Here is a 23198-nt window from a genome sequence, read left to right as displayed (position 1 = left end):
GTAGTCAGCTCTTTTGATATTTTCCAAAAAAACTTCTGAAGGAACCTTAGAAATGTCTTCAAAATAGCGTTTAGTTTTTGGGTAATTTTGGCCTAACCAAAAGTCCAATTCACCTCTTTTCCGTCACATTTTGTTTTGTGAAATATCATCCATAGCGTACTTTATCAAAAGTTGTATACCACCAACAGTTTACAATTTATAAGACGAAATTCGGGTGAGCTCGAAATGCATCTTCCCCAAAAATTGGCGGGTAATGTGGTACGCAAACGTAGGCTAATTTTAATTTACTAAAGAAAATATTAAATAACTTCTTTTAAAATTTTTCAATTTTATTAATAAAAGACAAATAGCTTCTCAAAAAATAAAATAAAATGCCTCCTTGGCTCATTGATATTAAAAATGAATAAGTTAATGGAAATATCAAAATTGCTTGAAAACTTCAATTTGTGCAAGTCTCGCAAATAAAAATTAAATCTTTTTTGGGAATGCAGACGTTATGAGCCCAAACCGTATCGCACTGTAAACAAGCACTCCATTCTGATATTCTTCTTTCGTCCTTCCATAACTTTTCGCAAAAGGAGCAAATTGCTCCGTCTGGAGGCATTTCAACAAAATCCGCTTGGTTCGATTATGCGTAGGCGACGCTTACTTCGGAGTCACTGGTTAATTCTTCACATTCAGCTTTTCTAGCTTTCGCTGCTGCTTTTTTGAAGGTTCCATGGTGAAACGACTCCTTTACTGGTTGATACCACAGGTTCTGGAGAAGTAACTCGATTTGTATTAGATGTCGGTGAAGTAAGAGTACGTCCAGTCTTCTCCGAGGTTGCATTATTTTGCTCGGAAACTTCAGAGTTTTCGGCAGTTTCGTACTCATACATATCATTTGCAGCAATATAGTCTGCATCAGTAAAAATATTGCGATCGAAGGGGTATATACCAGTACATCTGAAACCATTAACTGCAACCTGGCCAGCCTGAATATTTTAATACACTTTGGAAAAGAGACCAACTAAATCGAATTTAGTAACTTCTCTCTCATAAAACGCTTTAATTCGTTACTGTAATAAGTCTTGAGTGGGCTCATGAATGCTCTGTCTAGCGGTTGCATTTTATGTGTGGAATGCGGAGGCAATGATATCATCACCACTCCGCCGTTTTTACGAGCTAAGTTGATCAATATTTATTACTGTAGTGTCCCTCTAAAATCAACATTATTGGATCTATTTCTTGGTGTTTAAATATTTAAAATAAATCTTACATAGAAGGCAGGCTGAAGTCGTCATTTTTCATAACAGAATCGTCCAAGCGTCATTCTAGTTGAAAATCGTCAAAATGACGACGGCGTCATCAATCTGTCAACGCTGAATATATGTACGTATACGAAGAGCAAGAGTACAATGACCAAATGACCACAGCTAATTTAGTTTGATTTCGATGTCCGTACAGTAAGGAAGTGTCGCACGCGCGCTTAAAACAGAGTACCGAAGAGTGCGTGTGGCACGTTCTCACTGTAAAAGCTGCGCGTTTGTGTATACTAACACATTATCAATTTGGTATCCGTGTATATGTAGTGGTGCCCGCCGCTGCACATGATCGATCAAGCAGGAAAGGTCTTAGGACCTAGACTAAGAAAGTAATTATTTTCACAAAAGTTGACACTTTAGACCCATGACGGGTATTCTGACTGAGCACTTCCTTATGGCGTCACATGCATTCCATTTAGGCCCGTAGTCGTTCTTGTTCCCGAAGGTTTTGGGAAGTTTTATCGATGTTGATAGTCCTTTGCCGAATATAGATCTGGTACCTTCCAGTAACACGCACCATGAAGGTACATACAAGCCCGACCATCTCGGTGCCAATTTAAAATGAACACATTAAACATTTCAAATAAAATTGACTTGAAGAAACGTCGAGCACAACTCGCACAAATCTGACGAACATATCAGACATATCTGCGGTCATAAGTAATAATCGTCAGTCGCATGTAAAAGTATAGGACTTGGCGATTATCACAATAGATCTAAAGAAAGGTCGCAGTGCATCGATGCCTAATAATGATAGGCGATTATAGCTTGTGACCATAGCAAGTCAAGTCAAAATCTGGCCTCATTCGGCCTTAACTTGTCTAAACAAAAAAAGGCAAACTTTTTCTTTTATTCAAATCATACACTTCACTTCAAATATATTTATGTAATTATAATAAAAAAATATTATAAATAATTTTAAAAAAAATTATTGCAGCTAACATTCAAAAAATAAACATGTTAATTCATTTTGTACATATAAAATACTGGGCATTTACACACTTTTTGCATGCAATTTTCTAAAACTCGTTTCGAATAAAAAATATGCTTATAAATTAAATACTATCAACTTATGTCCTAACGCTCGTACAAAGCATTGCATGGTGTTTCATTTGCGTTGCAGTCGGTAAAAATATTTCACATATATGGCATGTGTAGTCCCAGTGAAATGAATCTTGACGATGTTTTTGCAACTCGGCCGCCGAAAGGAACCCTTCATTACACAAACCACAAATTATTGAATATTGATGTTCATGCGTTTCTAAATCTAATGCCGTTGCTGCTAATTTTCCACATGTTTCACATTGCAACAGATGTTCGTTACGCAAATGATATTCCAAATCGGCGACATTATCAAATCTACAATTACATTCCACGCATGTAAATGTTATACAAACTTTTGTATGTTGCAATAGCTCTTTACGATAAACATAGTTTGCTTGACAATAGGGGCACGTATATGGCAAAGCTAAATGTTTCTCACTATGCGCTAAATAATTTTGCCAACAAAGGAAATATTGTGGGCATTCTTCACAGTAAAAAATACGTCGTGCTGTCTTTGGCAGGAATTTGAAGAGCTGAAGATAATGAGATACCGATGGCAAAATAGGTTTCTTCTTCATTAACGATCTAGCATAGCTCTGCATGTACCATAATGAAATAAGGTTAATTATACGCTTGGTTTCGGTAATTGTTAATTCGAGTTTATAATTTTCGTTAATACGTTGCAATAATTTATTGAAATCCAGTTCCAATTTCTCGAAGTTCTTAATACCTTTGCCTACTTTCCAAAGATGCTTAAAATCCATATAAATTGTTGCAAATAAGCTTGCTTTTGCTCTTATTGTTTCTAAGGTTTTCAGTTTCATTCCATCCTCAACCTTCGGATCAACGATTATTTGCAACTATAAAGGGATAAAAGAGAGGATGATATTTAACCATAATATGTTTGTTAATTTTATCAGGGCCAGTACAGTGTTATACAAACCGTGATGGAAACCCATTTTTAAATCACAATAGCTCTGACATCGTGGACTGGATGAATGGCATATGTTAACTACTGACCACACGTACTCATTAGATCCATAATTAAATAAAATAATAACTTTTATAGATAGAGCAAATTTTTTCTTCATCCGCATATTAGTTTTTTTCATCCGTGATCGTACAACACAGTACTGGCCCATGATTCAGAAAACCATCAAAATACGCTCTTGCTCCGATGAATATTTATTTGAAAAAATACCTATCGTTTTAAAAACTGAGGAGCATTGTCATAATTCTTCTCTCATAATCTACTCCTTACGTTTATGATAAACCAATTAAATGAGTTTTCGCTTTGTTGTTGTTGTAGCAGTGCTTCGCCCCATTCAATAGGTGCGACCAAGGACGCAACAAATTAAATGAGGTTACTCTGAAATGACAGCCCTTGGTCGGAAAAAATCCCGAGTCGCTCCGGTACATAGAACCGGCTGCCTTGGGAAGCGGAGTTTTCACTTTAATACTGGTTCATGGCATGTAACCACTCAAACTCACTTCTCGGTGCGCTCATATTTTAGGAATCCGAAATATGTCAAAATCTGAGCCTCAGAAAAATGATTATATACGAGTTATTGTTGTTGTAGCAGTGGGGTTACAAATGGCAGCCCTAGTCGCTCCGATACATAGAATCGGCTGCCTTGGGAAGGAGCCCTTTAAGACTCCGATATGATTAAAAATGTTAGCCATATGCCAAGAGTGTTCAGCAAATAAAGCAACTTCAGAACAGATATTCGTATTGTGATGAATATTAGCATCACTAAGCTGTTAGTAAATAATGACGCAACAACAAAAACATGAAGCAGCCACTCTTATGTCCGTGTACACATTAAAGCTAGCAACACTTATGTAGAAGGCGACGGAGAACTTTCTCACACACACAGATGGAGTCATCAGCCGAAGTAGTTACTAACACATACACACGCATATGGCTATAAACTACAAATATACATGTACTTATATAGCTGGTAACTAACCAAGCAGGAGATACAAAAGTTCCCGAAGGTGAAACGTCTAGACCTTAGGAGAAATATGCGAACGAAGCAACGGAGAGTATAAAAGCAGCGCAAGCTGAGTAGTTGCGAAGTGAAGTATAATTGTGAAGTATAATTGTACTACTCCCAAAGTAGTATAATAGGGACCATTTTGCAATACAAAATATTGGAGTTATTTATTCAACAGTTTAGCGATTCGAACGTTAGCAGAAGGTTTCAATTTCCCAAAATTCGTTACAGTATTTTATTTTTGAAAAGTTTTCGTTATTGAATATTATCACAACTTTTCTTGCTGTTCCCTTTGTAAATTGGTATGGACGCCTTTTCTTTCATGAACGCTTCGCCTTACCACTTATTAATCATAATTATTTCAACAACGAATTGCTTCCGCGGTATACCCCGGCTAATGTGTCGAGCCTTCGTATGCTTTCGATAAGTGCTGTAGTTGGTATACCCATCTGTTTATGAGCTTAACAGGAGTTTGGTGGGACTCCTAATTAGGCTCACATAATGTATGAAGTAAGGCTCATATCGGACGACCATTGTAAGAAGGGAAATAGATCTAGTTTTTAAACTTAACCCTTAAACGAGCTCATAAAGAGTGTAAAGGAGAATTAAGGTGTCTTTAACGAAATTTTATTGACTTGGATTGTTTTCTGAGTTCATATTTGTCGCTCGGAGTTTTCAAATGATCCGAAAGTAAATCGCTCACTATATTATAGCATAGTAAGTAGGAAGCGGAAAATCCAAACCAAGGAAGAATAAACAGAGGCTGCCATGAAGTGCCGACAGAAAATATCCACACACCTTTTTGCACGGAATCTCCAAAGCGTCCTGCGAAGATGACTGCACAACAACAAAAGCAACAGAACTGGAGGGCTTCCGGTACGGAGAAAAAGTAGGTAGACGTTGTTGAAACTAATCGGTTGAAACGGTAGCCTGGACCGAAAGATTCGGCAGCCTCAACCGAAAAAGTGCATCCGTCCCATCCCATCAGCCAAACCGTCCGAAGACTCATCCTCACATGTTTGGTTGACATAATTCATTATTCTGCACGGCGAATTGGTTGAATTCGCTTTGCCTATATGAGATGAAGTTCTTGAAAAACAAATAAAAATATTTTCATGTTTTTTGAAAATAACGTTATTGTGCAGCCTTGCCCGGCGTTTGAACCCAAGAATTTCGAGGTTTAGGCGGATCAGTTTTTTTGAATCCTGGATTTTATATGGACAAACAAAATAATGAAAGTATTAATATTATATTCACATAGCGCAGTTCCATTCATACCGCAGCGTGAATTCGATTGAATTAGTTATTGGGATTTAGTAATTTGTTTCTTTGAGAAAGGCACGTATTCTCATATGCAGCCCTATCCACATTCCATCTCGTCCATTTCATGTTGAAGAAGGCTTCAGGGAAATAAAATCTTTTAGTTTAATAACAATATTAACGGCTATTTTGGATGCATTTGAGAAAGAAGGTTTGATATTTGAAATTAAGGTTACTTCTCAAAAACGTCTCAAATAGAGATTGAATAAAAATATGTGTTGAGTAACATGCTTAGTGCCATAAAATTATAGCTCATCTATTAAATTTTCATCTTATTAATATATTTTTAACTTACCCCTAAAGGCCGCAGTAGCAAGTAATTTTCTTTGTCTTCATCAGACTGCAAACATAAAGATATTTTTTAAATTGTGAATTAAAAATACTTTGAAATTGTATTACTTACGGCTGCATTTATAAAACTGTTTTCTTCCAACAGAGATGTCTGAAAATGGTTTATATATACATAAATACAGATTTAGTAAGTTAAAAAAATAATTTACCATTCGGCTGTCGGAGATTAAGGGATCAGTAAAACTATGACTGTTATGCTGAATAATCATATTTAAAAAAATAATTACAGTAATGTTAACAGCTACAAAATTAAATTATAACCTACCAATAGTGAATCGTACAATAGTTTCTCATCTACAAATTTTTGTAACTTTAACTGATTTAGTGTTTCTTCTGGTGAATAATTGAGCTCGTTGAAAGATGTCACACACTTTTCAGTTGTGCTATCGGCGGCAATATAGGAACTGCATACACCACTTGGTTTGTCAATTTTTACAAACTAAATATGAAATAATCAAAGAATAAATGTGAGTAATAAACTTAACAAGCAATGATACACATAATTTTCAATACCGGAATCAAATCTTCTTCAATATTATTCAGAGATACTGGTACCCATTTCATATTGTTTGTCGCTTGGTTTGTATGCGGAAATTTTACATTTTTAAGATCTTCTCCTTTTAGTTTATCTGCGACTGTTGCGTTTGGCGGCAACACTTCAACACTTAATATTTGTATTCCTGATTCTCGGATGTCACAGTCTTCTACTGGAATGTTCTTTCTTTTTACTGCTTCATTGTCAATTTTTCGCTTTTTTGTGTCGTTTTCCTTTTCGTTCGTTCGCAATATGCGCTTTAAAAATGGATACTTGATAGATTTTTTAAAAATATATGTATTGCTTGAGTTGCTACAATTTTCTGTGCGATTAGAAACGCCGTCTGCCTTTGGAATCATATTTAGTTGTGCACTTGGTCGTAATGGGCTTGCAATTTTTGTTCGCTTTTTTTCGTCCGAAATTTTTAGTGGTTTTTGTTTGGGGGTTGATTGGGCAAAGGCTCCGTTTGAAGTGTTCAAACTGTTTGCAGTATTTTTGAAAACCTTTGAAAAGGGTGGCAATTTGCGGTTATCCATGCTGCTATTAGAGGTCAACAGTTCATTCGAACTATATAATGAGGTAGGGTTTTCGTTAAAAGTATCAATGTCTTGCTTCACCAATACATTTTCTACTTCTGCTAATATGCCGCTTGTTATTTTACATTGTTCAACATCATCATTTGTAAGTAGTTTGGAAATTTCTCCTAATTGCATATCTGCAAATTCAGCAGACTTATTTAGACTAAGGTCAAGCGGCGCCACGTCATCAGTGCTTTCGTTTGTAATACTAATGCCATCATCGTTACTAATATCTGTTGGTAATTGTGCATTTGTTTCACTATAAACAACATACTGCATTTGATAAGCACTTACACTATTCATGGGTGTGCTATTTTGTAATTCATTATTCAGGTGTACTTCTTTAAAATTGTATGTTGGCACCTTTGGTATACGTTCTTTTATTTTATCAATTTCTTCCTTTGAGAATTGTATTCCTGCCAATTCATCATCCATTCCAACTATTACGAAAGGTTGGTTAGTTTTTTCCCATTCTGTATCAGCAACAATTGGTGAAGTGCTAAAATAAGGCTCTATAGATTGTCTGGCACATTCCAAGTCGTCGCACAAAGCTGTTTCCATTTCGGTTTGCAGCTCTTTACATTTGTCCGTTGATTCTAGACCGTGGTTCACATCAATATCTAACTGATTATGAAGCTGCTTTCTTTTTTCGCTTGTTAAAAGCTTAATCGCGTCGGTCATATCGATATCGAGCTCTTTATGGAGCTCCTCAATCATGTTAACAAAACATTCCGAATGAGGTTCATCAATTTCGTTTATATTAACCACGACGTTTTTTAAATTGCTTTCGAGTTCATTGTTGAGTTCTTCTTCATATTGAGTTTCATATGTAGATGCTAATTCATCAGTCACACCGATGTCAAGTTTGTTGTGGAGCTCTTCACTTTCGGAATTAATTGATTCGACAACCACTTTAATCATCTTAGCCTCAACATTGCCACCTTTTCTAGCAGGCATTTCATTTTTAGTTTGATTGTTAATAAGATTGATTGAATTTGGTTCTTCTGTTTGTTTGTGTTCCAAATTGTTACTAGCTTCTTCAGTACCTGCTTCAGGATAACTCATATGTTTTTGGCCATCCTTAGATTTCTCTTCTGGTTTTTGCAGTTTAATAGTCAAATGATCATTTTCTTTAATGATAACGTTGGTAGGATTTCGTTTCTGTTTATTTTTGTGTTCCAAATTGCCAGTACTTTTTTTGGTAGTTGATTTAGGATCGTTTGTATATTTTTGGCCGTCCTTGGAGTTCTCTTCTAATTTTTTGAGTTGAATATTTAAATTATTGTTTTCTTTAACTTTAAGATTGGTAGGATTTGATTTATCTCTATTTTTGTATTCCAAATTGTCAGTAGCTGCTCTGGTATTTGATATAGCATAGTTCATGTGTTTTTGGCCAAAATTGGCGGTTTCTTCCGACTCTTGCAGTTGACTATTTAAATTAACATTTTCCGTGAGGGATGAAGGTGGTTTTTGTTTATTTTTTTGTGGGAGACAGTCAGTGGTTATTTTAGTACTTGGCTCGGCATAGTTCATATAGTTTTGGTTATCCTTGGAGACCTTTCCTGCTTTTTTCGTTTGATGATTTAAACTATAAGTTTCTTTTATATAATTTTCGGTATGACTGACGACGGAAGCCGGTTCTGATTTTGATTCATATCGTAAGGCAATAGTAGCTGAAGGGCTATGTGCGTCTAAAATTTTATAATTTCTTATTAGATTTATATTTTTGGCCTTAAAATAAATGCGGGTACTACAATGTAATGATAACCTCAAATCTTCTGTTACAATATAGAGACCGATGCAATCATTATGGCCTTCTCAAGTTTTAAGGTAGTACGTACAGCTTAATAGGCTCACAATACCAGGCCTTTACGTTTATAAAGTTCAAGTGTGCGAGGCAACAAATTAAATGGGGTTACACTGAAATGACAGCCCTTGGTCAGCAAAAAAATCCCGATCCGCTCCGGTACATAGAAGCGGGTATTGGTAAATTGTGGTCATGCGTCAAACCTGTCCAATCCAACCAAACACAACGATAAAATATCCATAGTCTTCGGCGACAAAACTTTATCTGATTCGAAGAAATGCGCGAGCACATTTTACTGTCAATTTATAAATCATTCACTGTAGACAAAGCCAAGGACGTGCAAACAGATCGGTACATAAACAAAAACATCACCTCCACATAGGTTAAGGCAGCCATTCATAAGGCCAATCCCTCCAAATCAATAGGCCCAGACGGAATAGCCATACCAATGCTAAAACACCTTGGCGCTGAGGGAATAAACTACCTAACGCACGTTTTCAAACTGCCCCTGATATCCTTAGTCATTCCTGAACAATGGAAAAGCGTCGGGTCAATTTCAAAACCTAGGAAAATTAAACAGGGGATACCACAGGGTGCTGTCCTTCCCCTACTTCTGTTTAACATACATATCAAAAATCTCTCCCCCACCACCTGTGCCAACGACTGCACGATTATGACAACAGGACCTGGCCCTTCAATTGATGAATTAGTTTCTAAAATAAATAGCTATCTCCCCGATATTTCTAGTTTCTTCACCTCGCGCGACCTGGAATTACCACCGACAAAATCCGCTCCACTCTGTTTACGACGTGGAAGGAACAGATGTCGCAAATATTGGACGTTCACGTCGATCGTGTCACACTACCGACTGTCAGTCACCCAAAGATCTTAGATGTTACGTTCGATAATACTCTGACCTTCAAGGCGCATGCCACCGAAATTGTATATTAACTTCAAAGCCGCAACAAAATCCTCAAGTCGCTTGCCAGCAGCGCCTGGGAAAAAGATATAGAAGTGTTGCTAACCACGTACAAAGCAATTGACCGGCCGCTCATGAGCTACGCGTAACCAGATTGGTCGCCTGATCTTAAAAACACATACTGGAATAGGCTGCAGGCCTGACAAAATGCTGTTATCAGAACTGCCGCCGGATGTCTCCTTATGACCCACGAACACCACCTGCATAGTGTGGCCAAAAAGCTTAATATTAAAGAGGACCACGAAATGCTGAACAGGCAGTTTTTGCTAAGTTGTCATAAACCAGAACATCCTAGCAAACAACTGCCAGAACATCTCCATAAGCACTATGACGAGATCCGGCACCTGTCAGCACAGCCGTTTGATCCAGAAAAGCATAAGCAGGTCCTAAGCCAAAGCCATGAGCTTTGCAACAAAATAAACGGCTACCTCCCTGATCTCTCCAGTTTTTTCACCTCGCGAAACCTCCCATTATCACGGACTAAATCATCGGCGACCGTATTTACAACATGGACGTCCCAAATGTCGACCATGTTGAACATCCACGTCAATGGCACGACGCTATCGACTGTCTTACACCCCACAATCTTGGGTGTGACGTTTGATCAGGATCTACATTTTGGTGAGCATGCAGCCGCAATTGTACCGAAAATCCAGAGCCGCAATAAAATCCTCACATCTCTTGCTGGCAGTACTTGGGGAAAAGATAAAGAAACACTCATTACCACTTACAAAGCAATTGGCCAGCCGATTGCATGCTACGCGTCCCCGATATGGTCGCCAAGCCTAAAGACTACTCACTGTAAGAAGCTACAGGTCTGCCAAAATACTTCCCTCAGAACCGCCACGGATTGGCTTCTTATATACCCAGAACACCATCTACATAATGAGGCGAGAATACTCACCATTAGGGAGAGAAATGAAATGCTAACGAAACAGTTCCTGTTGAATACCCAGAAACCTGGGCGTACCAACAGACATCTGATTGATGAGCAAAACCCGCCCAGGGGCTTAAGGAGTCATATCCGTAAACATTATGAGGAAATACGGCACATAAGAACACAGCCTATGAAGCCAAAAAACACAAGCAGGCCTCAGTGAACTCCACAAACAGGCGTCGGACCTCTATGCCAGGAATTGCCCGGTGACGCACACTCCCTAGAGAAACCCGAGTCACTCTAGCTCAACTTCATTCTGGATACTGTAACAGGTTAAACTCTTACCTATCCAGAATAAACCCCGACATACATACAAAACATTCCCCCAGCGGTTTAGGGGGTCAGAATATATCCGCGGTAGGTATGCCTGTCGTAAGAAGCGACTAAAATACCAGATTCAAGGGGTTGTGTAGCGCAAACCTTTCAGTTTGCCATCGCAATATATAGCTTCTCCAAACCCAATTGTCAACCCCACCTATCCGTGACGAATCCTGTTTCATTAACAGCCAAGGCTCTGGCGACCCCGAACTCTTCATGGATCTAGGGGGTGGAGGGCGGTATGGCCAAGAAGGTCGCATGTGGTCATAACAAATCGTTCCTGAGATGGTCGGGCATGGTACCGGAACGTACCAGATCTGCATCCGGCAAAGGACCATCAACATCGATAACACTCCCCGCCTTTGGGGAGTGTCCTTATCGCTACAACAACAACAACATACAAAACATATGTCCTGCTTGTAACGTGTCCCACATGACACCAACCATCTCTTCAACTGTATTGTGGAACCAACGCCTCAAACACCCCTGTCATAATGGTCCACCCTGTTGGAACAGAAAGTTTCCTTGGACTCCTGTCAGAGGATGTTGATGAAAATTTGTGATCGGGCACACCTATTAGATGTGGCCAAGCACTGCAACAACAACAACAAGCCAAATCCATACAGAATCGGTAAACGGGTTTGCCAAGACGCGTACAGTAAACACTGTTATTAATATGCAATAATCTACCCTTGCAGAAGAAAGCATACTAGAGACACGAGTCACCATGGCCCAACTTCGTTCTGGATACTGTAATAGGTTAAACTCTTACTTGTCCAGAATCAACACCGACATACGCAATGTATGTCCTGCATGCGATGTGTCCCCACATGACACCAACCATCTTTTTAATGGTGGAACCTACGCCTCTAACACCAATCTCCCTATGGTCCGCCCGTTGAAACAGTCAGTGTCCTTGGACTCCCATTATAGGACTTTTTGTAAGTTGACGTGCACATTGAATGGGGGGAAGCACTGTTAACCCAACAAAAAATGTCCGGGGCGACAGCCATAGTATGGAGTTTAGAGGCGATTTAAATCCCAGAAACGGAAAGTTCGGGATGTCAAAAAAATTTTTCCCACGGCAGTCGGTCTGGTAAAAGAAGGTGCCAGTGCCGAATTTATATTCTACTTCTACTTCTGCAACGCTCAGGGCCGCAGAGAGCCGAGCTTGGCCCCTGGGACAGTTCGCGTTTATGGGCCCCCTAAAAAAATAAAGTCAATCCAGTAAAAAAAATAATAATATAACATATGTACATAAATTTTTCAATTGACATTGTCAGTTTTATTTCATATAAAATAAGATTTACTGGAGCACTTACATAAATGAAATATTAGATTTCATTGTTTGATTTGCTTACATTAACTTTTTCTCATAGTAGAACGTAAAAATTTTGTCACGCAAGACAATAGACTAAAAGAACGCTCCCCTTTATCCACACTGACTGGAAGTCTGCAAAATATTCTTAATGCTATGCAGATGTTGGGAAATAATACTTCCATCTTCAAGTCATGAAATTTGTACAGAAGTTGAAATGGTGGCAGCGAATCACATCCCAAATTTGCTAAGTAGATGGCTTTGTGATATCGATGCCATAAATCGTGCAGAATGCCGCTTCCTCTTCTCTGAGCTCTTCTTCCGTAAATTTAATCGCAATGTCATTGACGGCTTCGAAACGTCTTGTCATGTTACCAATCAAGCAGTCCAAAAGAACGTAGAAAACTTGCTGTTTGAATTGAGTTTCGGAATCACACTCAGGTGATTCGCCAGGTAATTCATAGAATCAACACCTTTTCTCTGCGAAGGTATTCACAACTCCTATACTCCCTGCCAGAACCTTACATTCTTAAAGTATGATCGACCATTGATCCCTAAACTTCTTCAACTCATCAATCAGGCTACGTTTATTTTCTTGTTGCACGTCCAGTGTGGCATTTCTAGCTTGCAGTACCAGATTTCGATGGTTGATTACCACCCACACTTTGAGCCAAATGGAGGCTAAGAGGGTACACTCAAATTTCCCCATATATGCTTCAACACCTTTCAAATCCGTGACTGTTACTGAACTCAGATTCAAAAGCTTGAGTTCATCAATAGCTTTCAATATTTGGGGAATGTGAGTTGCGAAAGGTTTCACACTATCCCCACGAGCAGAGGTTTGTGACATGCTGTGCAAGGAGCAATTAAGTTTTTTTCCTTGAGAATTTCCCATCTCTGAGGGCTTGCGCTAAAGATATTATACAATTTCTGCATAATACCGAAAAATGTGATGACTTCTGCACAACATTCAGCAGCTTGCACTCCACATAAATTTAAACTATGACAAGCACAAGGTGCAAATATTTCCAGGGAGTTATCTCTCAGGATATGACTCTGCGCTCCTTTGTAATGACCGCTCATATTACTGCCATTATCATACCCTTGCCAACGGCAGTCATCCAGGGGAATATTGTTAGTTGAAGCATTTTTGACAGATGTCGCTTATAAAATTGTGTCAAAAACGTTTATCTAACTTAAAATCACATTTTTTTTCGACTATGACTATGCCCCATAGTATTTGATTGGATGCTTATGATTTTAGTTTAGTGATTTTCAATTTTAAAACAATTTTTTGTAGCAACAAAATATGTACATATGTATCTATGAAATCCTACTGTCAATACTGCTTTTCCTTGTCGGGCCCCCAAAAACCTTCCGGGCCCAGGGCAATTGCCCTGGCTGCCCTCCCCCCCTCACCAAGGCCCTGGCAACGCTCCAACATCTTCAAATAAGTCCAGGAAACTAAAAATCAAAATACTTTAGAAAAAATATTTGCAACCAAATAGTCAATGAACGATGGGATCAGTCAACACTGTATCAAAGTTCTTACAACTGAGTTTATAGAAGCTATGTCCCTATAATTTAACACAAAAGCTTAAGCAATCCTATTTTACCATTGTTGTTGTTGTTGTTGTAGCGATAAGGTTGCTCCCCGAAGGCATTGGGGTGTTATCGATGTGATGATCCTTTGCCGGATACAGATCCGGTACGCTCTGGCACCATAGCACCATTAAGGTGCTAGCCCGACCATCTCGGGAACGATTTATGTGGCCACATTAAACCTTCAAGCCATTCCCTCCCTTCCCACCCCCAAGTTCCATGAGGAGCTTGGGGTCGCCAGAGCCTCGTCTGTTAGTGAAACAGGATTCGCCGCGGATAGGTGAGGTTGACAATTGGGTTTGGAGAAGCTATATATTGCGCTGGCAACCTAAAGGGTTGCGCTACACAGCTCCTTGAATATGGTATTTTAGTCGCTTCTTACGACAGGCATACCTACCGCGGGTATATTCTGATCCCCTAACCCTATTTTACCATCAAGGCGGTCTATGACTTTGATTTACCTACCACCTCATATTGATAGACAATCATAATGGCTAATCCTTTTCTATATATATATATATCAATAAGTAATTCTATACCATATCATGACACTTAAAATATCGGCAGGCGTGTCAAAAGACGCTTTATAGAGCGTTATGGTTTCTTATAGTACTACCCAATTTTCGATTAGTTTAAGTCAAACAAATACTTACTAGAATCGTGGACCTCTGGCTTTTCATTAGTTTTGCCATCTTTCTCTCCTTGAATTATGGTATATCGATGTCTTTTAAAATTGTTATAATCCTTTTCCGTAATATTACTTAGATCTTCCTGCTTTGCGTTAGAGCTATTTACATCGGCCATATTTTTGCTGTCAAGTCCTGAATCATCAGAAAATTCAGTCCCTGTCAAACTATGTGAGTCACTTGTAGCGATATTAGCTAGAAGTGCCGAAATTTCCTTTTCAAGTTCTTCATCACTATCTATGCCTGTATCATCTGAATCTGGAATCGGGCTGCTCCCACTTTCTTCAGTTACGTGGTCGTCGGATGTAGTGTTGGCACTTGATAAGACACTCTCATTTTCGCCACTCAGAAGCTCTTCCACAGTGTAAATACTTAACTCCTCTAGCTCTTCTTGATATTGCTCAATTACCTCAGCTTCAACTTGGTGCTTCAATCGAACATGTCTGGCAAATACAACCATTTGTAAAAAGATTTGTTTGCATTGAATACAAGTGAATGCAAATGCATTTTGTTTTGCCGACATAACTATTTCTCCACATTTAACCAATTCTTCTTCGCTGAAATCACTCAATTCATTTGGAGCGCTTCCCATTGTCTTGAGATTTGTGTTTATCCAGATGAGATGAAAGATGTTCAAGCCGTCCAAAGAAAAATGAAGCTAACGGAACTTCCAACTAAGTAAACTACTCTTAGGCGAAAGTCATAGCTTCAATAAAAATTGTACAAGCTTCGTGAGCTGCGCTACACGCCGATATATTTACCGATATACATATGTAATAGAACATTAGGCTAATTTGCACATCCCCTCTACTACAAAGCCGCTAATATTATGTTCAGACTTACTCGTTTAACGGCTCATTCTTGTTTTATGAGTAAAACAAGTTGAAAACACGTGTTTTCGCCTTGTAAAATCTGTCAATAAAATAAGTTGAAAACACTTGTTTTCGCCGAAATTTAGATTGAAAAGAAGTTGAAACCATTGTCGGCACTAGAACTTATCCGTAATAATCGATAAACCTGTTGTCCCATAACTAATATGTCATTGTGTTTTGAGTGTTAAACTTCTTTCCGGGTGATAAATTAATTAAAAATATTTGAACTACAATGGAGAAAAAACAATATAAAAAAAGAAATCAATGGGGAGAGGGAACTGAAACTGAGAGCTTCGAGGTGTACGAAAAAATAGCCACATTGTGGAGCAAATGGCTGTGGAATTGGAACAACTTGGAGTTGTGTACACTCCAGCTGAAATAAAAAGCAAAATACATAACCTGACGTCCAGATACAGGTGAGTTGGTAGTCTTAATACTTGGCAAGATTTTTTTATAATTCTATTTATTAACAAAGGAAGGAGAAGGCACAAATTGGACCATCTGGCGGCGCACCTTCAAGTTGGCCACTGTATGCACAAATGCACCAGATTTTGGCACCTTTCAAAAGTTTTAATCCTGAAGGGCTTGTTGAGGACAGCATTTATGGTGAGATATTTTATATTTATTAAGTGAATTTTAGTACAAGTTTACTCAAGTTATAGTGAACACGGACAGACGGACGGACGGAGACAGGGCTCAAATGATTTCTATTCGGACGTTGATAATTTTGATATTTAGCTTGGGGCTTCCCAAGACAGCTGGTTCCATTCACCGGAGCCACTCGGGATTTTTTTCCCGATCAAAGGCTGTCATTTCAGTGTAACCCCATTTAATTTAATACGTCCCTCCAACAACGCCCCGCAGATCACGCTTAAGAGTACTAAATAATAAAATTAATGATTTATACAATTTAAGCCCTAATTAAATTTTAAAATAAATTATAATTTTATTTCTTTAATTTATAATTTAACTATAAAATTAATTACTAATTATTTAATATTAATTAAATTTGAATAATTAATTATTTATTTAAATTTAATTCTTTAATAAATTATTAATTATATAATTAATAATTTAACGCTCTAATTAAATTATTAAAAAATAATTTATAATTAAATTATATTAAATTATAAATTATATAATTAATTTTATAAAATAACTTTAATGTTATGTGAATAATTTTTTGCTTATTTCATGTTTAACAACCAAAACCAAATTATAAGAAGCCAAAACGAGTTAAATTGTCCATTGCCTTATTTTGTTATTTTATTGAATTATAAAAGTTTTTTAATTGCAGAAAATGTCGAAACCATGGATTTCGCTCTTGAGTCGCCAGAAACAAGCACCTACGAGTCAGCAGTGCCTTCTAAGGATTGTGAATCTCCCACGCCTTCCACGTCAACGGCCGCTCGTTCAGCTAAAAAGAAAATAACAATTAAAATTTTTGGGTAAAAAATTGATAAAATTGAAAAAGAAATGGAAAAATGTAGTAAAGATTTGAGGGAAAGCGAAAAAAAATTCGAAGAAAGAACTAAAGCAATTTTAGAAAATGAAGAAAGAAAAACAAAAGCTTTAGAAGAGTATGTCCAAAATAACAAGGAATAAACTCAGGCATTAATTGAATTTTTAAACAAATAATTCTAACGATAAAATAATTTTTTTTAATGTAAATAATTAATTTGTGTTGGGAATTTTTTTTAGCGAAATGAATTTTTTTGTTTTTAGTTACTGAGTACTATTATTATTAATTAGGACCACCCTAATTTTTAGTTATTAAATATATAATTTTGAATATGCATTTAATTTTTTGTGAAATGAATTTATTATGTTTTAGTTTTTAAGTAATATTACTTTTACTTTTATGCGAAAAATAAGACTGGAATAAACAAAGTAACTTTTCTTGAACAAGAGTATTTCAAAGTTTTTTTACTTACTGAAAAGGGTAACTAAACTTTTTCGAATTATTTCTGCATTATTTTGACGGTCGTTTGCCGATATTTCTTGATGTGGATATTGACGATTTCTTTCTTCAATTTGCAAAGCGGAAATCCATTTCTCGTTAATACTGTCGTTCCTTTCGTTTAAAAAGTTATGTAGGACACAACATGCCTTTATAATAATGTTGGCATTTTGTATTTGATTGTCTATGCCCTTACCAATTCGTCGAAAACGCGTCTTCACGTGACCAAAGGCATTTTCAACAACTCTTCGCACTTTGGAAAGAGAATAGTTAAAATTTTTTTCGTCTTCATTTTGAGACACTTGGAATGCATATGGTTTCATCAACATTTTGCTAAAACGAAAAGCTGAGTCTCCTATAATGAAAATCGGCACATCAACACCGGAAACCGGTGTGCGCATTTCATCCAGGTAAGGACATTTTTCCAACTGTGTTTTCAATGTTGAGGACTCGAAGATTTGGGTATCATTGCACCGTCCTGGACTGCCAACGTTAATATAAATGAACCGGTATCTGAAACAAAAAACTGTATATCTTCCTTTATAAACAACATAATCATAAAGGACCACACCTTGCATCGACCAAAGCAAGTAGGATAGTCGAATACCATCCCTTGTAATTATAAAATCAGTTGCATCTTCACTACGTGGATGAATCTCAATGTGACAACCATCTGAAATTTTTAAAAACAAGAACGTTGACATACATAGCTATGGTAACCCAAATTTAACACACCTATTGCTCCCATGCACTGAGGAAATCCTATAGCTTCGAATTCTTGTACTAGTTCTGATACTTTTTCCCTCGTTAAGGGAAAACTAGGCATGTACGTAAGGCTCAAATGTTTCCATGTCTGAGTACAAAACTCAAGTACTATTTCACACACAGTGGACTTTCCAACTCCAAACATGTTCCCTATTGTGCGATACTCTGCCGATGATCCCAACGCGTAGAGGGCTATGGCTACTCGTTTGTGTAAAGAGATGGCTTTTCTTAGTGGGGTATCTCTCTTTTCCAACACTCTTAAATTCTCGCAAAGTTCTATAAATACACTTCTTTTCATGCGAAAATTCAACTTCCCAGAAGGATTGCGATCGAGCCTTTGAAAAGAAGATTGTTAATGCTTTTGCAAACCCCCACTAGCATGCTTACTCTTGTCCAATATGACCTTGATTGCCAGGAAAGGTTTTGTGAGGCCACCAATTACATTAAATATTGTTTTCTCAGCAACTGCATCTTTCTGATATTCATTGCACGCCGCTTTTTCAACTGGTTCAAATACTCATTGTCGAACGATGTATTTTGAAATAAACACAAAGGATTTGATTGTGCTTTCATGGTTAATATCTTCATCACTTTTTTCTCTTTATCACTCATCTCAAATTAGAATACAATTCACAAACACACAATATTATCAAATTTAATGAAAACGCTTACAATAATATTAAATTCCTCATGGTTGCATTGGATCTGTCAAAATAAAATAAGAACCGAAGGTGTGAATGTACCTGTTTTATGTGAGGTGTTTTATGCTAAAACACTTGTTTTAGAGTGTAATCTGAACATGATTTAAACCTTTTCTGTTGTGATGATATAGTCGTCAACGTATATTGAACATGTGGTAGTCGCCTCAGGAACGCTTAAGCTGGAGACATTGGTGCTTTTGCGGCAGTTACCCACCGACGTGTGCCGTACGTAAGGACGTTTGTCGTACGAAGCACGTTTGACCGAACTCTCAAGCCCGTAGGAATCAATGTGTGCGTCCGTGTACATGTACATAACATATTTGTGTGTGTATTGTTTACAGATAAGCACTGTTGCCACTGACCATTTTGCATGTATGCTTATGGAAACATCAACTTTTTCCAATTTAATTTTTGATATTGTAAAAGGCCGGAATACATATTAAATAAGTATAAATAGATTAAATATTTATAATCAGCACTTTTACATAATTATTTCGAATTATTTCCACAATTTTTCAAACTTTAATGAGGCGTTTTTGCATAAAATTGCGAACGGTCAAAAATTAGCGCACAAAAGTTTACTAGGCAACTCTGTCTAGTGAGAGAGCGATCAGCTGACACGTTCTTACGGAAAAAATCAAAATTGTTTTGATTTCTACGTTCCGGGCTACGTACGTACGGGCGTTGCACGTCGGTGAGTTTTCGTTTACATTGCACACTCATAAGATAGGTCGTGTCAGCTGACACGTTTTTTCTACGTACGTTCGTGGGTAACTGCCGCATTTATCGGCAACCGCATCGGTAACCTTTTAACAGCTGATTCGACCAACCTTATGAGAATCAATGCAATCGATTATTGGTGCCGCTAAGGTCGTAACCGTATCGTAGCCAACCAATTGGGTTTTGGTTTACCGTCGTAACGATATGCAGCTGATTACGTTAGGGATACGGATACAGCGATACGACATACGCCACCAATGACTCCGGCTTTATTTCGATCATTGTCGAATGTCTTTATGTATCGCTCATCACTAGGTAAATCTAAATTCCACCATTATGGCCGAGACATAATTTTATTCTTCACATAAATATATGCGTTCTACACAATCTTTTGAATTGCAGTAACATCACCACAATCGATCTTCTTATCCTTTCCTTTCAACAAAAGTTGTAAGATAGCTACTTTTTTATGTCAGATGGCTTTAGTGTCGCTCGATCTGCCGTTTTCCATAAAAAAATGGAATCTAATCATAATTCATAAGATTTTGTTAAACGCATATATATGAATAATTGCTTGATGGCGGGGCCTTTAGTGTCTTAGCTTCCGGTCCAACAATTGCCGTCTTTCAGTGAGTTTTACAGCTCCGGCTCACGCTCAATTCTCACGGGAATGCTTTGGATCATTGAGAGACTTGAGAAGCAGATGTCGTGAAATTTTCGCACACGTGAAATGTGATAGGCAGATGTCGCCGCTGTTTTTCATTTAAAGCCGGAGTCATTGGTGCCGTATGTCGTATCGCTGTATCCGTATCCCTAACGTAATCAGCTGTTTATCGTTACGACGGTAAACCAAAACCCAATTGGTTGGCTACGATACGGTTACGACTTTAGCGGCACCAATAATCGATTGCATTGATTCTCATACGGTTGGTCGAATCAGCTGTTAAAAGGTTACCGATACGGTTACCGATAAAGCACCAATGTCTCCAGCTTAACTCATACGGCGAAAGGCTAAGCAGCGACATCTATTTTTGAAAAAGTAGGTATATTAAAGGCCGCGTTGCCAACCTAAAAAGAAGCAATTAACAAATTATCTGGCTCACAAATTGAACCAAACTTCTATATGGATTTATCTGGCTCAAATCGTTGTTGTTGCATTTACATGCAAAATTATTTATCTGGCTCAGGATTTTGCCACCGGATGATAGCTAATCATTCCCACAAATCACTTACTCAGATTGCGCATTCACGAGGTCAAAATTGTTTCGTTCTGCGGATCTACGTCACTGTTGACTGGTAGAGCGAATGAAAGAAAGAGAGAAAAAAGAACAGCTAAAGGAAAATTACGTATAATTGCTCATAAAAAACAGCTGGTCTTTTCTTTACATGCGCAATGCGCAATCTTCTCTCTGTGATTTGTGAGTCATTGCCGCATACAGAGAACACAGCTCATGGTTCAATTGTATGGTTGGCTCATCTCATCAGCTGATTTTATTTATTTCATTGCATGGCCGATGGGATTGTCAAAACGAGATGGCAAACTCAAAATGAAACCAACACATTGGCAACATTTTCTTACACATACAAAAACTGCTCAGTTTAATGTTTCCATTCCATACCATTCGCACCAACACCAATACACAGATTTTGACAAGTTGAACAGACATATTTTGTTGCTTTACAGATGAGCCAACCATATAGTTGAACCATGACACAGCTGTTGATAGGAAAGAATGCGTATGATCAAGATCATGTTTATACCTGCACTAAAAGGCCTGACAAAGCTGACATAGTCATAACGCCATAGTCATAACCATATCTATTGGCATCGGTTATTGGTGCCATGGCCTAAACTATGAGAGCACTTTATAAAAAAGGAAGAAAATACAAAAAAGTAACAAATTCCACAAAAAGCTTTATTTAACTTTCGGAATATCCGAAAAGTTAATAAATTCACTCTCTCAAATATTTATAGGTTATGGATGAGGCGAAAAACCAAAAATTAATTCGTTGTCTATGGTAATAAAATTGATATCCATAAGCTTGATTACATCAGCTGATTTATTTGGATATAGATGTGTCAAGTTTGCCATTGTACAGATTTACAAGTATGATATGTATGAGAGGGAAACAATTTCTTTCCCTTTCTAACACACGGAAGTTTGACACTTCGGTCAGTGTCAAACTAGCGTGGAACCTGCGTGGAACATGAGTTTTGACACTGAACGAAGTGTCAAAATTACCGGGGTTGCTTCATCGAAAGCGACACAGGGAAGCAAAAAAGGGATCGGAATATCAGATATGGGTTGCTGTGATGGTAAATTTTGTTGAACGAATTTAGTGGAAATTTTAAGTGCACCCATATGGGTCCTTCAGAAAATTATAAAAAAGTCTTCAATTGGGGTATCTGAGGACGCGTAGTTATTTCAGTATTAAGAATACAAACACTTGAGTTAAGTTTTTCTACCCGTTCAAAAGTTCTCCGCGAAAAACAGTTTGAAACCGAGGTCGACTGCAATAACCCGTCCAAAAAAGCGGAAAGAAAAATGAATAGACGCGTTTTGTCCTGTTGTCAATAGTCCGAAGAGAAAAAGTATTCGAATTATTGGAAGCGAGGCCAAAACGCGTCTATTAATACCTCCCCCGACGGTTTTGGTCGTATTTTAGCAATCGTCCCCGGTAATAAAGTATCACAATTTGTTAATTAAAATTGTCCAAAATATATGGTTATTAAAGGGAGATGTAATTAAGTGCTCGTTTGAAAGTAAATAAGTATATTTCTTTGTAATATAAGAAAAAAAATTTAAGCAGTTTTCGATAGCAGCTACTAAACTTTTTTTGGTCCTAAGAAGTACAACAGTGCCAAATAGCATCCACAAAAAAAACGAACAAGAACAAGCATTTTATCAGGTGAGCGTGGCGGTGTATGTGCGTGCTGCTACATATCCTACTTGTAGACCTGTACAATGAAGTTTGCCACGAGCTTTATGAACAATAAAGGCTCCATTACTGATACTTAGCATAGACTTGACTTGACTTGGCGTAAACTTGGCAACTTAGCCACGATTATACTCCACTTGGCGCATAAAATCTGGCATCATAATCAGCGTTGAAATTTATTTTTAAATAAATGTCAATTTGTATGACAAAATGTCAAAATGAAATGGAAACAAACAAATGGCATCTCAAAATGTAAACGTCACTTAGAACTTACATAGAAAATCAAAATTCAACAGACTTCTAAGTCAAGTTAAGTCTTGAGTAATCAGAAACATGCAATGTTAATTTAACAGAACTGTAAGTGACAGTTCGCAAGCCAAGTCAAGTCTATGCTAAGTATCAGTAATGGAGCCTTAACTCCATAAAGTTTATCCACTCGTTCTTATATGTCCCATACCTAAACG

At 37.6% G+C, this 23198-nt stretch overlaps 4 protein-coding genes across 20 annotated transcripts in view; 2 read left to right on the top strand and 2 right to left on the bottom strand.

Moving 5' to 3' along the window:
• fat-spondin (extracellular matrix protein f-spondin) overlaps window positions 1-23198 on the top strand; it is a 76412-nt gene that overhangs the window by 42925 nt on the left and 10289 nt on the right. The window lies entirely within an intron of this gene.
• Window positions 2146-15570, bottom strand: tef (teflon). Its single transcript, XM_067772539.1, has 7 exons — window positions 14744-15570; window positions 6530-8820; window positions 6282-6455; window positions 6166-6213; window positions 6069-6107; window positions 5961-6005; window positions 2146-3208 (listed from the first exon to the last, which is right to left on the bottom strand). The coding sequence occupies exons 1-7, from the start codon at window positions 15366-15368 to the stop codon at window positions 2375-2377; spliced, it is 4056 nt and encodes a 1351-aa protein (XP_067628640.1). The 5' UTR covers window positions 15369-15570; the 3' UTR covers window positions 2146-2374.
• LOC137244065 (uncharacterized) lies at window positions 12988-17555 on the top strand. Its single transcript, XM_067772562.1, has 3 exons — window positions 12988-16064; window positions 16124-16254; window positions 16946-17555. Exons 1-3 carry the CDS (start codon window positions 15979-15981, stop codon window positions 17098-17100), a joined length of 372 nt encoding a protein of 123 aa, XP_067628663.1. The 5' UTR covers window positions 12988-15978; the 3' UTR covers window positions 17101-17555.
• The window catches only part of ZnT77C (Zinc transporter 77C), a 116041-nt gene continuing 110749 nt past the window's right edge, over window positions 17907-23198 (bottom strand). For 15 of the 17 annotated variants that reach the window (XM_067772543.1, XM_067772545.1, XM_067772546.1 and 12 more), the window contains 2 exons: window positions 18180-18281; window positions 17907-18121 (listed from right to left, as the gene is read on the bottom strand). In XM_067772543.1, the coding sequence (XP_067628644.1) occupies window positions 18045-18121; window positions 18180-18281 (179 nt within the window). In that variant the 3' untranslated portion in view covers window positions 17907-18044. Of the gene's footprint in view, window positions 18122-18179; window positions 18282-19046; window positions 19079-23198 lie in introns of those variants that run through there. The other 2 variants (XM_067772558.1, XM_067772560.1) reach the window with 2 other exon arrangements.

The sequence above is a fragment of the Eurosta solidaginis genome, chromosome 3 (assembly GCF_040869045.1).
Source record: "Eurosta solidaginis isolate ZX-2024a chromosome 3, ASM4086904v1, whole genome shotgun sequence".
NCBI classification, from domain to species: Eukaryota; Metazoa; Arthropoda; class Insecta; order Diptera; family Tephritidae; genus Eurosta; species Eurosta solidaginis.
The sequence above is the reverse complement of the archived record's forward strand: the minus strand, read 5'-3'. Positions and strand labels throughout refer to the sequence as shown.